The 17,689-nt window shown below is 40.1% G+C and overlaps 1 protein-coding gene across 1 annotated transcript in view; it reads left to right on the top strand.

The window, feature by feature from the left end:
• Nucleotides 1-17,689, top strand: part of CNTN6 (contactin 6) — a 92,062-nt gene that overhangs the window by 62,206 nt on the left and 12,167 nt on the right. The window contains exons 9-14 of the mRNA XM_026074917.1: nucleotides 3,427-3,554; nucleotides 10,849-11,024; nucleotides 11,365-11,482; nucleotides 12,373-12,531; nucleotides 12,624-12,773; nucleotides 16,904-16,974. Of these exons, the coding sequence (XP_025930702.1) occupies nucleotides 3,427-3,554; nucleotides 10,849-11,024; nucleotides 11,365-11,482; nucleotides 12,373-12,531; nucleotides 12,624-12,773; nucleotides 16,904-16,974 (802 nt within the window). The remainder of the gene's footprint in view (nucleotides 1-3,426; nucleotides 3,555-10,848; nucleotides 11,025-11,364; nucleotides 11,483-12,372; nucleotides 12,532-12,623; nucleotides 12,774-16,903; nucleotides 16,975-17,689) is intronic.

Below are 17,689 nucleotides of genomic sequence, written 5' to 3'. Positions count from 1 at the left end.
TAGAGCTCAGGAATCCCATTTATGAAAATATGCTGATCGACACATGAATATCTTTTGATACTGACCGGTAAAGCCAACACATATTAGCTAACTAGTCAATTGAATCAACTATTTTATCACCAGCAGTTTCTAATGGCAGCGTTTTCTTGCAGGTGACACAAACTGATTTTAAATCCCAAAACATTGCAGAGGCAGGAGTGAAACACTTGCACATGTTTCTTCATATTTAAAGCCACCCTTAAAGTACTTACTGTCTTCAGGTATCTCTCCACACTGAAAAGGAGAGGCATCTGTAGCCTCTTGTTTTGATGTGCAGCATAGTGGTGTCAGTTGAAAAGTGCAGTTCTTCCTTGCTTATTCATCCTTCCTTATCTCAAAATGTCATTTGGCTGATACATCATTATATTGAAGAGCGTACTTCACTGTTTCATATTTTGCTCCCCTCCAGTTTAATACGGGTCTAAGTCCCTTCCCTTTTCAGTTACGCGCTCCAGTGACAAAAGCTGCCGTCAGCAGGGAGCGTGGCACGCTGCAAGGGCTGGGTTGCCACCGCGCGCCGTGCCTGCCCGTGCTAGGCCATCCTCCCGCCGGGGGCTAAGCACCAGCCCCGCATTATTAAAAAGTTAGTGAAAGCAACCTTTGCCTTTGCACGGTACGACACGGTGGGAGATCTACAACTCGCACGTTTCTCATTCCTAAATCCACCCCTATTCAGGGCCAGATCTTTCAACCGGGTAGAATTTGATGACAGTGTGAGATGTGAAATTGGAGCGGTGTAAGTGAAAAGAGCTGAGACAATCGAACGCACAAATTATGGAAAGCACCCTAACGAACAGGGAATAAAAATTTGGCTTCAGAGAACCCCCTGAATAGATTTGCATCGCAAAACACAGGATTGAAAATATGTCCTGTGTAGCAGAGGTCAAGAATTCATTCACAACCAACAGCCCTGGCTGCGCAGGGGGTTTCCTTCTACTGTGTCCTGTTGCAGGATGATGCTGGCGGCATAAGGCCCCGGTCCTTGTGTAAGGGGGCGACGCGCAGGACAGGGGCGAGGGACGCACGACTGCCGGGGCGCGTGTGAAAGGGAGAGGAAAATAACACAGTGCCCTGGAAGACCGGTCTCACGGGCAGGCGCCGAGTGCTGGGAGGACCTTTCCCCGAGAGCCACCTGGCAGCGCAGCTGCGCTTCAGTCGGCTGTGTCAGGGCAGGACTAATGACCACGCTTACACTGGTTACTTCTCATGAGTCTTATATACAAATTAGCCACGCACATCCCTTTGGATTTAAGTTGTTCAGTTCAGACTGTGGAGCTTCAGCTGCCTGAAGTTGCTCCATAGGGAATCACTTATTGATATGTCCTTTTAAACATCTTCGTGACATAGCAGCAAGACTCCTATTTTTAAAACCCATTTTCTTTTGCCTTCACTGAAGCGGCGCTAATTTACACCATGAAAGGGGTTGGTCATCTCCTTCCAAACCTGGTATCTTTTAAGGAGAGAAATGAGGGGAAGAAGCAGCATGAATCACAGCTGGTGAAAAATGTAGATTTGAAGGTGAATTTAATCAGCTCTGAGGCACATTAGAGCATCCTGCTGATTCAGCAGTGGGAGCAACAAAGGGGAAAAAAATCAAACCCTTACAAACAACCCCCAGACTAGCTTCTCTCCAACATCTGATCACTTGGCACATGAAGCACAGGTGTGAGCACTCCTCTTCATTTGACAGTTAGCTGGACACAGCCTGTGATGATTAACTCCAAATCATGCATCTGCCTCCACTGGAGTCAGAGCTGCTTCTTGCTCTCGCAGGCTCCGTGGCAGGGCTACAAGGTGGATCGTTACTTGTATTTCAAAGCAGGCGCCAGAAATCAGAGTCTAGCTCTTCGCTCAAGCAGTTGAGAGGTTGAGAACATGTAACTGGAAGCAGAACAAGGCCTAATGTGTGTTATGCATATAACTACAAGCATATAAATACAAAAGTGGAATATAGCAAGGTACTATGATGGTTTTTGTATGTTTAATGGCTATGCTCTTACTGTCAGCTTCAACTTCTGCTCTTGTTATTGTTCATTTCCTTTAATAATTCATTACATTATCCAATCTTATGTTGTTAGTAATAAATATTAAATACCCAAGCTGTGATGCATGAATTAATTTTTTTTTATATGAAAGGATTCCTGTATTTGATTTAAATGTCAATTAAAAGAGGAATATAAAAAAATTGCAGTGTTTCTGCTAGCACTGGAATGAATGAAGCCTGGTTTTCTGTAGATGTATGACTTACGGTTGAATTTTGTTAGATCTAGGAAGGTGTCTCATTTGAATGCAGCTTTTCCACAGTAAGGCAATTTGTGACAGCTCTGTCCTGTGCAGATTCTCTGATGCCTACTAAGGACTGTGCTCCTACAGTAGCATAACATTCCTGGCTGTAGGGGCTATAAATAGAAACTCTAACCCCCTTTTCATGAAGCTTCTAGGAACTTAATATCTTTGAGCTCATTATCCTTCTTCTAAACTCAGAAAAAATTGGCCAAGAACGTCAACATCTGTTAGCTGGAATGAGTAGATGGAAGAATTGACACAAAATGAGCACAGCACAACAGGATAATATTATTTTCTCTGCTAAAGTTCATTCTAATTCAGTTTTCAGTCTAATTTCTCTATCTTTGTATAGCTAAGTGCTCTATATATTTGTGAAGAAAATCCCCAAACCTTAAAGTGGTGCCTTTATATGTATAAGCACAAAGGTGCCAAGTACAGTGAAAGCTTATAAAAAAAACCCACGTAGTCTAAACTCTTATATCCTAAAGTACCTCACTGACATGAAGAGGTATATAAATAAGCTCGGAAATTAATTTCATCCATAAAACCCAGGAGTGATTCTGAAATTACTGTTAAATGCAATCTAGCGAATACTCTGCAAACTGATGTAAACAACATAGTCACTAACAAGGTGCTTTGGGGGCCCTATGAGACAGTGGTGTATTTGATTTGGTTCCTTGGTTTGTGAGATGACATTTCAGCTAGTCTGCTAATATCTTTTAATAATCCTGACAAAATTGCACAGGCATTTGGCCCTCAGACATAACATCAAGATAGCAGAAAAACATTGGGATCTGAAAAGAAAAATGCATCCCACGGTGAAATGAGCACAATTAGATAGCAAGCTGGGTCTTAATTCTTTCTCGCGAGACTCCAAACCTACCACGAGAAAGCGAGCTCGATCAGTCACTGGTCAGCTGCAGTATGGCAATATAATATTCCCAATATAGAAATCAGTAATAAGTAGAGGTGAAAAAAGTTGATATATATTCAGCTTGCTGTAGCAGAGAAGAAGCATAACAAAAGCATTTAAATGCGAAAAGTAGCACTGCATTTTTATTACAGCTCCTGTAATAGAAGTATTTTTTTCTTTTCTTCCAGGGTCTCCTTACTAGAGGATGGCAGTCTTAAGCTCTACAACATTACCAAATCAGACGCAGGAGTGTACACTTGTATAGCAACAAATCAATTTGGAGTTGCCAGAAATTCAGGGAACCTGGTTGTGAAAGGTATTTTAGTATCTTCATTTGTTCTTTACGAATGTTAGAAAGTATGTGCTTTTTTGCTGAACACGCTGGGATGCCCAAGACTGTGCCAGTCAGTATTGACAAGTTTTTACTTGTGGTTTGAAGCTTTTGCTTGCAGCAAAGAAAATCTCATGACCACACCACTCCGATGATCAATTTGTTTATCAGGCAGGCCTCCTAAGATACCAACAGAAATGCGTGGTAACATTAACAATAATATTTGCACTCCAGTAACATTTAGAAGTTGCAGGCATGGGCTACACTATTGCAGCCATTGGGCAGACAGAGTTTTAAAAGATGCAGAGGCAGTTTGGAGGTTCAGTGGACTTTTTGCAGTGTGCTTGGATAAGTTTATTCACCTCATTTATAATTTATATCACATCTCAGACTACAGAAGAGTCTTCAAAGCTGTGCTGGCAAAAAGAAATAAGATGTTCTGAATTAATCTGAAGTTCAGGTGGTTCTGTTTTCTTCAGCATGGTGCATATATGTTACATATGCTCTGTTCCTGATCATGAAGCCACCCACTTCTTATCTGTGTCCCAGCTGCTGTGCGCTGCTTAGGTAAATAACTCCAAAACAATGCAGAGCCAAGCAAAAACTATTCTTTGGTCCTTCACATGACTTTTGATTCTGAATATTAAAACGGCCGTCCTCAACAAAGCTCCCCCAATCTAATAATTCCATTACTAATAAATCAAGGGACTGGTTAGGGTATCTTCTATACTTTCAGACTATTTTGTTTTCCTGGATATTAATACCTTAAGGTGTCTCATTTCACATGACATTCCATTATCTGAAAACAATTGTTTTTTTGCCTATATTTCCTTAAATATGATTTTTGTTTGATCTAAACCAATTTGACAATCAAGTTCAAATGTTCATGTAACTAGGCAGATCTTTTTTCTGAAGGAAGAGTGACGAACATCCTCCTCTCACATTACCATTATTTTCTTCTCCATAATGTATATGAACTAAAATTTTAATTCCCTCCCGTAAAGAGAAAGTGCCTTGTCTCTTCGGGAGTCATCACTATGAACTTGTGCGAGTCAGCTTTCATTATTAGAAGTCAAATCCTAAGCCCAAGTGACTGATGTGACCTGACGAGATGTGCCAGAGTGCAGCGACCAAATTAGTACATGATGTTTCCCAAACTTTGCATGGATGTCAGCAAAAATTGTTCCGACTGCGTAACACTACCAGTTCCAATCAAGTCATGTCTGGTTCCTGCTCCCCCCCCTTTTTTTTAGTAAATCACTAAATGCAGGTAATTGTCTACCTGTCCCATTCTATAGTACTTGGATATAAAACAGAAATAACCTTTAAGATTGGAAAGCGTGGTTTCTTTCTTTGCTGTTATCCCCCCTTTATCCTCATTGCATGCCCTCACTCAGGGAACGGAATGAGTTGCCCCTTAGACAACTGCTTTCTCTGTTCACAGCTCTTCTTCAGGTGGAGCAGACTTGTACAAAGTCATGGCTAAGAGAAACAGGAGATGCAGAGTTTAGTTCCCTATACTGGGAAGAATTTGACCCCAGATCTCCTCTTCTCTGCACGAGCGCTGTAACGGTGGGACTGCAGCCATTTGTGAAAAAGGTGGATAGCCACAGGATCAGTATCGCTTTGAAGAGTGTGAAGATTGCCCAAGTAGGCGTACACTCTCAGAAAAGGACTTTTTGTGCCTAGTCCCCCTTGGATGACAGCCCTTACTGGCCGTCAGTCTAAGCTGCAGCAGGAAAAACAAGCCTTCAGATGCACTGCCATCCTTAGCTTTTCCTGCTGGTAACTTCTAGGTAATTTACTGAGCGCTCTCTTTTGTTTTTTGATAATCTTTTCAGGGGTCTAACTCCTCCCAGTGAAAACATTAGGGATCTTCAATGCCTAATTCAACATTTCCGATCACCTTGCTGAGGCCAGGAGTCTAATTTGTACATGTTGTGATACTTTAGTTAGAGATACGTAAGTAACTTCCCTAACAGGCATCCTGTGACTATCGGTTTAAACATCCAGCAAATCATATTACTGGCTAGGAGACGCATCATGTCAAATGGTCATGTCTGCTGTAATTCTCCTTCCCTCCAAAGCTACAGCTTTGTCTGCAGCGGGGCTGAGCTACAGGCGTAACTTCACATTCTGACTGTAGTGCCAGTACAGTGATGCTTTACAGAGGCGTATCTTACCACCAGTGTTTCTCACCTTTCTTTGAAACACAGTTAAGTATATTGTGGGATTCATCAAATTATATTATGTCAGAAATAGTCCTTCAYTTCAAGTTTTTGCTATGGTGCTGGATGGTCTATCTCCATTAGTAAAAGGCATTAGTACAGTCCTATCCCTTAGGTGGTTTGGTCCAGAGCTGAAGGACATAAAAAGAGATATTGTTTGCACAGATACTCCTGTGAGCAATATATGAAATGGMTATGTTCTATATCCTCTGGTCTTTGAGAACTTAGAGAAGAAAAGAAGAAAAACTGGGCAAACTTGGTATGTTTTCTTCCTCCTGTCTCCTGCACGATCTTTTCAATACAGGTATTTTCTTATACAAGTATTCATATTTGTTGATCTGAAATGAGGAGAACAAGTTAAAATTTATAACTTGTCAGATAATAGGAAACGTTTATCAGTTATGTATAACATAACAATAATAATTGCAGTTACAAGAAGAACACATTATTAGACATAATTTGTAGCTCTATTTTTTTTCTTAATATACTTATTTTCAGTGATTTCAAAATAATTACTCTAGCCTGCAGGGGCGACTTCCTTCTTAACCTACTGCAGGGGGCTAAAATAGTTTTCATGTTCGTATTATGAAAGAGCAGTTAGCGTTGTGCAACGCGATGTGTGATCTGAGACAATGTTACAGCACAGCTAGCAGTGAATAAAACCAGAAGTGTAGGGTTTAGGCAGCTCTGACTTCATTAGGGTTATATACCATTTCACATCTCACATGTATACATCCGAATGGAGCAGTATGGGAAAATCACATTAAAAAAATGAGAAAAAAAATTATTTGGCATTTACAAAGTTTATTAAAACACTGAGTAACAACATGGTATAAAAATGATCTTGTTTGCAGGGAACATTTGTTTTTGTTTCCCCTCTGGAGAAGTTTTGGCTGTTCAATTATAGGCCTCATTGCTTCAGCATTATTTTCAACTGAAATGTCAGAACTTGGAAAAGCATATCTAATGTGCAAATTAAGTTTATTGCTGCTCATTGAGTTGTTTATTCGTTGTGTGAGAAGTCTTTATTATACCTCAAGCACTCACAACATCTTATCTGTTTTCTCCTCTGGAATGGGATTTGCTATATAATACATATCTGCAGTTGCTAAGCAAGATAGATAGATAATGTACAACCAAGAGMTTTTAAGAAGCTTTTAAAAGTATTTGAGGTGAGAGTCAAACACAACTCCATAAAAGAAGCAGAAAATATAGCCCAAGTGAACAACTGCGTCAGTGGTGTCACTGGATATAAGCAGGCTACAACAGGCGACACAACAGGATGATAATCTCATAAGATGGATTTTTTGCTAACACTGCTAAAAACATACACCACACAAAGCCAGTATAATTCATTATAGGACAGTTCTGAACATTTATTTGGCAGAGGCAAACAGGTTCCTGCTAATAAGAAAGCAGAGTTCTTATAAAACAGCATGTAATTATTGAGATTTGTCATTATAAAAAGAAACCTTTATGTTCTGATATTCCAAAATGCAATTTCAGTAGTGGATTGCATAGCACATATTTTTTTCACATTATTTATCTGTCCCTTAAGGTGGCATCCTGCAGGCTTTAACAGAGTGATAAATGGTCTCTAGAATTTTTAATCCAACTAATACATTCTGTAACAGGCCTGCAGTTGTCTTATTTCTGATCTGTTTGGATGTGTGATCAAATAATGGTACAAGAAGTAATATAATATGACTGACCTTACGGGCAACTATAATATTACTGGCACTTTCTGATGTAGCAAGGTTTCAAAAAACTCACAGACGGTTTCATCACAGCCAGCTGGAGCTAATGGCCCCTTTCTGTAAAAGAGAACAGTGGCCTTGACAGAGGCTTGAAGATTTTACAAAAAGGACATCATTTTCTATTTGTATGCTATGGGTTTGGGAATGTAACTATTGAACCTGATCACAAATTCTAAGCAATCCTGTTTGTATAGTTCTTGCTTAGCTTTACTTCAACTTTTCCAGAAAAAAAATTTGATTTGACTTATAATATTTTACTTATCTATAGAATGCTGTAATTTCACACCATACATTGCAAAAGGGCCAAAACACACTTACGCAAACTATCCAATACAGAGAAGCAAGAGTTACAGAATGAAGTAGTATTAAGTCTTCTGGCAGTAGAGGTGACATGGGTCTTGTGAAGAACAGATACTTTAAAGAGAAATCTGAAGGACAGGGAGTACATGGCACATGGAAAATTCCATAGTGGTGCAAAGCTTTATTAAAGCTTAATGAACCAGAGCATAAAAGGTGAATTTCATCCCCAGTGTAAGTGAATTGCTTTGGAGTTTCACTGGGGTAAACCAATTCAGAGGATATCTCCAGGCTGTAGTCAAAGCGGTGCAGAGAATAAAGCAGGGACTGCAGTGCAAAACAGACATATCCAAGTTAGCTTAAAGCTAGACAGATAAAATACTAGCAGCAGTTTACACCTGGCATCAGGAAGTTCATCTTGGGCTTTGCAGCCTGCCTGAGAGGCCTGGGAAGTTGAACCAGGTAACCACCATTTAGTCATATCCTGATACTGAGCAAGGATATACTCCAACRTAATGCTCGGAAAACAGGCTGTTGCCAGTCTAATTGAGTGATACTGTGAATGAGCCTTGTTAGAGACAGCCCTGTCCATTCCCGGTGGCATTTCGCACGCTAAAGGAGACGGGAGCTGTGGAGACAGGGCGCTTTGCAGGGATTTCAAAGAAGCCAGTCCCCCGTCGCCGTCTCTCTCCAACRCCGCTGCTCAGAACGTATCCAGTGGCCGCACGAGGCTGGAGGGCAGGACAGACTGTGCACCCAGGCCCCTTCTGCAGCCTTCTTTAAATCTGTCAGTTTTGAGCAAAGATGCGTGAAGGCATCTCTCCTGCACAGGTAAAGGCAGAACAGACAAAACACAGGCGGAGTTTGGGAGAAAGCACGTCACAGGCGTTCAGAGCGATACAGAATTTACGCTTGGTCTGAGTGGGCTGAGGAAGGATTCTGTTTCTTCGCTGGCCTGCTTAGTTGGCTTTAATAGCTTACTATAGAGATGCGCGCGGTAATAAGCAGGGAGATAGTCCTATAGGATGGCCTTGAAGGAAGAGAGGAGGGGGTTTGGAGAACCGTATCGGGCTAGTAGCTAATGCTTCTTGACCTGCTAGCAGCAAAAAGAAGTTCCAGGTGTCCCAAAAGAGATTTTCCAGTTTTTGGCATACACTTGCATATTGTTTCTTCTTCTTTTAACATATACAGCATTATTACAAGTAACAGAAGAATACTTCACGGAGAGAAATTCTACTTCAGCTGTGAGAAATATAAAGTAGAGGAGCAAAATAGCGAGAAAAGAAAATCTTTGTGGAGGTTCTCTGCGGTTCCCAGATACTTTTCAACATTACTCTGTAAAGTTACCTGTGCTTCCCAGTGGAATTCGTTTGAGATTTATGGAGCCATGTTCTTTGCCAGTGTATGCTGAAATCAGTGGAGTTGTGCCAACAAAGAATATGGCCCTTGAGTTATCTGGAACTTATTGCTGACACTCTGCTTCCAGGGAAGGGAAGAAATTTCTCTTAATAATGATCAAGTATCTTCAAGACTGTCATCTGAGGCCTTCACATTTCGGCAGTTCTTGACACCAAACTGGTGAAACTGCCATGATGATAGTTTTAAATAGTTGAGAAGAGCAATCAGACTATGCAGAAAAAATTGAGAAAGTGTGTTCCAGGTCTTAACTCCCTATGGGAATACTTTCTCTAGACTGTAAGCTTCTTAATGATACCAGGAGAAAATCCTCTAATTTGYTTATAACAATACAAGACAGACAGGCTCTTTCTTTATGTTCCTTGGAAAATATAACTTKATACCTGCATCAGGTGTATCACTGGAACTAGTGAGATCCAAGTTTTATTTTAAAAGGCTAGCAAAAAATGCAGTATTCCACCTCATTGCTACTTGACCACTGTTTTAACAGTCACTAAGTGTAGCTCTGTGAAGAAGTCATTCAAATTTCAGCCTGTATTGCCCGTTTCTGCTTAAATATTAATCACTTCCTGCAATGACTCTGGCAGTCTGAATGCAAATGTGTTTGAAGGTAACGTGTTGGATGTCCTATCATGCGTCAACCCTTTGGAACCAAGGCCTTGGTAAAAACAAATCCTGAATTTTCAAATACCTTTCTAACACATAGGGTTAAGCCAGAATGAATGCTGAACTAATACAGCTCCTGCAAATTTTCTTCTCCTCTCACATTATTTTCAGAACATATTAATATTGTTGAATAGATTCTGCTCTCATTTTATTCATGTGCTTCTGAATTCTCACCATTTTATAACACTTTCATGCACAAAAGCTTTATTCAAGAGAATTGCTTACAACAAAGTGGTTGTTATCTTTAATCTATCTGCCAGTCATGTCAACAAAAGTGAAGTCATATAAACCCATTTCTCTTCCCTTCAACAAACTCCTACTTCCCTTATTAAGAGCAACTTTGTTTCTCAGTGTAAAGAGTTAAAAAAATTACATAGCTAGTTATTCTGTCTTTTGAGAGATCTCCTTTGAAAATGTAATGTAAGCAACACTATGCAGTAAACTACCACGAACGTTAATATAAATTAAAAAGCAGAGGAATTTCGATGTATAAAGTACAGGAAGACAGACACCAATTTTGCTTTTGCTGTAGTTTCCTGTAAGAAAAGCGTTTCAAAGTTTGAACAACCATGGGCTTATTTGTAAGTTTTAATGAGGAATTCTGCGCTTTCTGAGCTGAAATCGTATCTATTGACTATGGGCTTTACAAAGTAACATAGGGCTAATTTAGTATGTTGCCTCTGACGTCCGCAAACTCTCGGAGGCACACAGTGTACTCATTGTATTGCTACTGGAAAAGTAATAGGCTGTGCATGGGTAAGAGTCTTCTGAAATCATCACCATAGTAGAGATAATTTTCTTCATTATGGAACATTCGGGCCAATTTTAAACCATTTCACAAATGGTACAAAACTCATTCAAGATCTGCTATTTTTATAAGCATTTTAATAAAAGGGAAATTTTTTGTCTCCACAGAAAGGACTGTAATTACTATTCCACCCTCTAATATGGATGTTACAGTTGGAGAAAGCATAGTCCTTCCCTGCCAGGTGTCTCATGACCCCTCTGTCGATGTGGTGTTCACATGGTCCTTCAATGGCAATATAATTGATTTTAAAAGAGGAATACATCATTTTGAAAGAATTGGAGGAGTAAGTTTTTTAAATTCCATAGTGCTTAATGAAGCTATTTGCCACAGTCTTTAGACCACATAAACATTTATCATAATTCTTCCATCATTATTGATATGCATGGTAAATAACTGTTTCTTTATAAGGGCTGCAGCCATTTATTTTTCTTTCTTAAATTTCATAAAGATGCTTGAGTTATTTGTGAAGCCATAATAAAAATGTCCACATGAAAGAAACTGATGATAGCTATGAATATTTTAATTTAAAAGCTGGATTTTTTATTAATATTGAGCAATTTATAAAAGTGTCTAGGATGGAAAGCATGTTGTGAGTAATTAGTTTATTTTCCTTGTATCTCCAGGAATCTGTTGGGGATTTGATGGTAAGAAATATTCAGCTGCATCATTCAGGGAAGTATGTCTGCACAGTACAAACAACTATAGACAGTCAATCTGCAACAGGAGATATAATTGTTAGAGGTATGTCCATTAAATGTAGATGTCCCTCTCATATCTTCTGAAAGAATTAGAAATTCTCAACATCAGCTGTTGTTTAAGAAGTCCTAGGTTGTTGATTTAACATTTCACTAATGCAGCGGTATATATCGTGTACCCTTGGGTCTAAGTTTCAGTCGAGATGCTGGCCAAAAGGATCCAGGTGTGCAGTCAATCCAAGGAGATCCGTGCAGTTGTGTTCTGGCCTTTTGGGAAGGCAGATTTCTCTTGCCTTGCACAGGCAAGTCCTCTTCCATCAGACTGGTGTCACCTGCTCCTCGATGGGTATCTTTGCGGCACTGTGTGGGCTGGCTAAAGGACGCAAAAAACAAAAGACCTGTCTTCCTTCCAGTATCTGGAGATTGTATGAAAGATGATTTTCTATGGTCAACTAAGTGACAAGATTGAAGATTTAGCTAACCTTTTAGTGTCAGCAGCAAGAGAAATGCTGTGATGGGCGCAGATCCACTTTATCCTTACCAGAAATTAGAAGTCTGTATGGTGTGCAATCTTGCATTCTTCCTAACCCTCAGCTTTCGTTAATTTCAGAAGAAATTCTGTGAGTGTTCTATGGTTCAACAAAAGACACGCTGGGTAATTTTCTTTGCCAGACAGAACTCATACCCTGCTCATGTTTTTCTTATTAGTAGCATAAAGATATTTATTTTCCTGACTTAGAAATCCCTCATGAATTTAAAATTTAATGCAGACATTACCTTGGTTTACATTTAAAACATCATTTGGAGATTGTGCTGCTATTATGAAGCTGCATCTTCCTGAGTAATTCCACCACCTTAAGTAAGAGTTGCCCACCCAGTCCAGCAATGAATTTTCTCTTTTAAATACCTTTATCTTAAAATATATATTCATGTTAGGCCCCCCAGGTCCACCAGAAGATGTTAAAGTTGAACATATTTCAAGCACTACTGCTCTGTTGTCGTGGAAATCTGGAACAGATAATAATAGTCCAGTCCAGATCTACAATATTCAGACAAGGACTCCTTTCTCAGTTGGATGGCAGGCAGCTTCAACAGGTGAGCAATTTGAGAGCTCCTTTGTATTTTTTGCATGTACCATTACTTACTGCAAAAAAACATTTTCATTTACATGTCTGTCTTGTCTTTAGTTCCTGAAGTCCTTAATGGTAGGACTCACACGGCAACAGTGGTTGACTTAAGCCCTTGGGTCGAATATGAGTTTCGTGTGGTTGCCAGCAATAGCGTTGGAATTGGGGAGCCAAGCAGATCATCAGCACTATTGAAAACTAAAGCAGCAAGTAAGTTCCTGGTTTCTGCCAGTCTTTTTTAGAAAGTCAGTACCTCACGCTGGCATGTTGCTAGCTCTAGGTTCTTAGCAGTTTGGTACAGCAGAGCCACTCCGTCCTACAGGATACTTACACACCTATCTGCCATTTAGCTTGCAGCACTGAGAGTCTTTTGTGGAGAGACTTGGTGCCTGACAGCACGGAGCATGGACAGACTTGGCTTAGGCACAACATGCTTCGCCCCTGCAGTCACTTCACTTGGGCCACCAATAAAGGCTGGGGCTAGCCCATGTTTCCTCCCCTTGACGTTTCCCAAAATACACCTAATGCCCAACCCGAAGACAGGCTTTCAGTCAAGCAATTGGAAACACCATTTTGTTTTCTTCCACGTATAACTGTTTACATCCTGTTCTGTTACTTGAATAGAAAGGGATAATGCCCACTCTGATAAATCGTACTACAAACAAGTAGTGCCTTTGTTGCAGAGGGTATTTGATACTTGAGCATCAGTGGGGACAGGATATTGGCTTTAACTAGAGCAAATAACCTGTAACGTCCAAAGCCCRGTGAAGCTAATAGCTTCCAGTGACTCCAACGTGGGATCCTTCCTATCAGTCTGTCTAACCTTCACACATTTATCTTCCTGGGACTTGGAACCTCATGGGAAGAAGATTCATTCTTGGTTGACCGACACTGTCAGTCCTTTGACCTACTCTGTTAGGTACAATTTATTTGAAGCCCAAGTCTTTGGTCTGTTTTATGTTTCTCCCAGCCCTGTGCCTATCAACTCTCTCCCACCTATAAAATCAGTATTTATAGGAAGGAAAGCAGTGAAATGGAAGCAGGTCTTATGATACATTCTCTGTTTATCATCTCATTTGCCATGATCTGAACTTTGGCAAGTTGCATTTCAGGACTGAACTCAAAATACAGTATTGTAGATTATATAGTGGAAAATACACATAGCCTCAGAAAGAGGCCATCCACTTGCTCCTCAGAATATTTACAGGCTGTGTTTGTCCCAAGGTACTTCAAAATGTATTATATTAATTGTATTGATTTAAATTTGGTAAGATTTTTTTTCTATTATTGAAGCAGAAGTTTCTCCTGAGTGTCAATAACAGAAAAAAGTATTTGATCATTAGAACAGCAGTTTCAATAGCAGAAATTGTCAGACTGCCAGATACAGAAAGATCAAATGAGGCATATTAGCAGTCTAGAACTCCGGACCGGAACGGCAGTGAAAGAGACTGCGCGGCTGAACAGACGGGCTGCACACWCAGGGAAGGGCAAGAGCTGAGAGCCTCCAGCGCGAGTACAGGGAGCAACTCTGCCCGGGCTTAGATAGCTGGCGGGGGGGAATCTATGCCACAAGGTGGTRCATGACTCCTTCCTGCTGCCGGAGGACCACAAGGTTTCTGTGCAAGTAGTAAGGGTCAGTGTGAAAAGGGAAGGTTACAGAAAAGCTGCAGACAAGAAGAAGCCAGATTTTCCAGTCCCCATTAGAGTATCACAGATGCGTGCTCTGCATTACATGACTGATCATGAAGTCAAAAGTAATCTAGAGAGGGTCCTTCTTGCTGCCACCTTGGGGGCTTTCAAAGTGTGATATTCAAAACCACCTGTACGATCAGTAAAAGCTTCCTTCAGTTTTATTAGAGAGATTCACAAGGGTAGGTCTAGAAAGAAAAAAAGGCAATAAAATGAACATTATTTATCATGGCAATAGCATAAGGAATAGTTTTCTCACAGTGTAGCCTAATCAGAAACTCAGCAAAATGAATGGAAAGACTCACTCCAGGTTTTAGTTACTTAACCCGCTCACTGCTGTAAATCATTCTGTCTCAATACATTACATAAAGGTGAGGCACAGCTTATCTTTAATTTCTTAGCAGAAGAAACTGAAAGCAGAATCACAGTGTAGCAGTGAAAGGGTGAATTTGAATTTCCCTGTTATAATAGCTGTTTTAMGAGCTAAATTCTGATTGAGCATTAGTACATTTGTGGATGCAAATAAGCCACTGTTCATTTCATTAAAATGGAGCTGAGAATTAATTGAGCCTCTGTCGGTGCACTCAACTGCAGATTTTCAACTGTTTCTCAACTGTGACCCAGTTGAGGCTCTGTTAGGCAGTAGTATACATTTTTTCCCCATGCAAATGTAGTGAGTACTGAACACATTTAACACATGCACTAATTAAGCATCAACTGGTTCATGAAACAGTGAAATACTAGTTGAGCCAAGCTTGGAAGTCTGTTTCTTCATTTTTTTCTTTTAATGCTGTTCTTTTCAGTCTTAAATTGTTTACCTCTGATGTGCACAAAGACATTGATTGTGAGTGACAAAATTGAATATCTGTGCTAAATTCTTCAAAAGAGTTTAGTCCATTTGTACTTGCAATCACTTTTATGGCTGCAGAACAAAATAATCTTGAAATTTTTACATTTCTAGAGAGAATGAAATCAGGTATAGATGTAGGCTTGAATGTAGTAGTGAAAGTGTGTTCACATATTTATTTAATAGCAACATAAATCACCATGAACTTAAAGGGCTATTGCCTTTTTTATGAATGAGATTCACTTCAACTACCTTAAACTATCTAAAAACTAGTTATTTAATCTAAGCAAGTTGTTTATAGTCAGTGGAGAGTCGAAGACTTTTTCAAAGTGTCATTGTTCCTACCTGTTTCAGACACCTATTACAGGAGACAAAGCATAAGCCCAGGGGAGGTACGTATATCTCAGGAAAACAAGATGATTAACTTAAACTGGGTATCTTGTAGAAGTTTACATTTAGGTGACACGAGCACTCTTTTGATACTAGTTTCATCAAAGATTTCCATAAGAATGTAACAGAGACCAAATATGATCTAAAAGATTATTTCCAGATACCTAATTCTGACGCAGCAGTAGCTTATTCCTTACATAGTCCCAGGTGTAATTTTGCCCAGTGCCCTTGTTCTGAAGGSAGGCAGCTATGGGTAAGATGGAGCAGCCCCTCCGTAGCCGTAGCCGTGGTAGCACGGGAGAACGACTGCTGCAGAARGGCCAGAGTTCATCTGTGCAAATCTCTGTAAAAGCTTCTGAGATGCAGCTGTCCTTTCTATTGCTGACCCTGTCTTCAGCCCAGTCTTGACACACTTGATTTTTAGATGGTGAAAGCTGAATGAAGTGTGCAACACAACAATCCTGAAATTACTAAAAGTAATACCAAGGGCTTGAAGGTGGCAAACAGTACAAAATACCTCTGAAAAACCTCTTATGGAGGTTTCTGTCTTGGCCAGTTTCCGAGTTGTCTTTTTTTATATTTCAACAGCAGAAAATAAACAYGGTATCATCCTTGTCAGTAAATCTATAGCGAGGTAAGTAATAGGAAGCTGGCCTGCCGAAATCCCATCCATCGCATCACAATCCAATTTACAAAACCCAGTAGTATTTATATGTTAATGTGGTGGACACGTTAATGGAAGAAAGGAGCAAGAGGCAAGAAATACCAGTGTTTTCCTTGCCTCTTTGTATAGTCATTTAAGTGGTGAGAAGCCCCTTTAGCTGGGGACACCAGCATGTTACCTGATGTTGAGAATGGACCTATGGGGGTATAAACCTTAACCAACACTGGGTACATCAACCTCTAATACATACACCATTGGCCACGTGTAGCCTGGCGAGAAAGGAGAAAAGCACATTACAAGTCTTGAATTTCCTAAGAAAAGCATATAGGCTAATTAAAAAAAATTAATATATTGCTCCAACAACATGTTTACTGAACAAATGCATAATTAGTAAATCAGTAGTGTTGCAGCTACAGTCTGAATGGAACATCATTTTGCCAATTAGCTGATGAGGCATAATAATGTCAGATACTTGATGTTACTAGCTTCTTTAATTAATTTTTTGAACCAGGGTGCTCATGTATCAAATACATCTGTGGCTTCAGCCTTAGAAACTTGAAAATGTGTAAACATAATTTCAGTTCATTTAAAAAGTGCTGTTTATATAATATAGTCCCTGTTTTACATGTTGAAAGGCAGAATAGCTGCATAGAAGAACAGTTGAGAGGAAAAGCTCTAATCTTTCAGTTGACRAGAGTCCTGGCAATAGCAGTGACTAACTGCAAGCACCAATATCCCTTTTTTCTCCAGTTCCTGTAGTGGCACCAACAAATGTAAGCGGAGGTGGAGGAAGTCGTTCCGAGCTTGTCATCACATGGGAGGTAATTTTAAAATCAGTTAACTTAAGCTGTCTAATGGGGAAAAGTATATGGGTGAAATCAGGGCCCTACCARAATCCACTGGAATTTGGTCATTGGCTTTGTCTGAGCCTGGATTTCATCCTGCATCTTGAGAGGAAATATTTTGTAAGTTATACAGCAACTTTTCTGTGTCATAGTGAACAATTTATAAAAAACACAGTTTTAAGAGGCATGTTATAAAGATATTTAAAAGTCCGTATAACTGTCTTATCTCCATTGTGCAGAAGGTGTTTAACACACTAATCTGCTTGGCCATTTTCTGCATTAACATTTTTCATAGTTTGTTTACGTGTTTTTCATTCTGGAATACTGTGCTGACAAGACATATCCTATTATGCGTTAAAGGAGATGAGGCCTTTAATTCTCTAGCGCTCCAGCAAGAATATATACATTTTCCAAACTGTTAAAACACACACTACAAATTGCAGTGTGCGCACACAGGTCATTACAGAGCACAGAAAGTAAGCGCAGTGAGAAGTAGCCCTCCCTCTCCCACCACCTGCCAGGCTCCCTGCATGTGCTGAGCAGCTGAGGGAGGAGCTGCCTCCCGGAGCGGGTGCAGGTGGCAAGGCAGGCCCCTGGTCAGGGCTCCATTCTCTATGGAAAAACTGACCAAAGCATCTCCTGCCCTCAGGATTCCTCATTACGGGTGAGAAATGCAGTTCAGATGTAGGAG

The sequence above is a fragment of the Apteryx rowi genome, unplaced genomic scaffold (assembly GCF_003343035.1).
Source record: "Apteryx rowi isolate R43461 unplaced genomic scaffold, aptRow1 scaffold_4, whole genome shotgun sequence".
NCBI lineage: Eukaryota > Metazoa > Chordata > Aves > Apterygiformes > Apterygidae > Apteryx > Apteryx rowi.
This window is presented reverse-complemented; position numbering and strand designations above follow the sequence as displayed.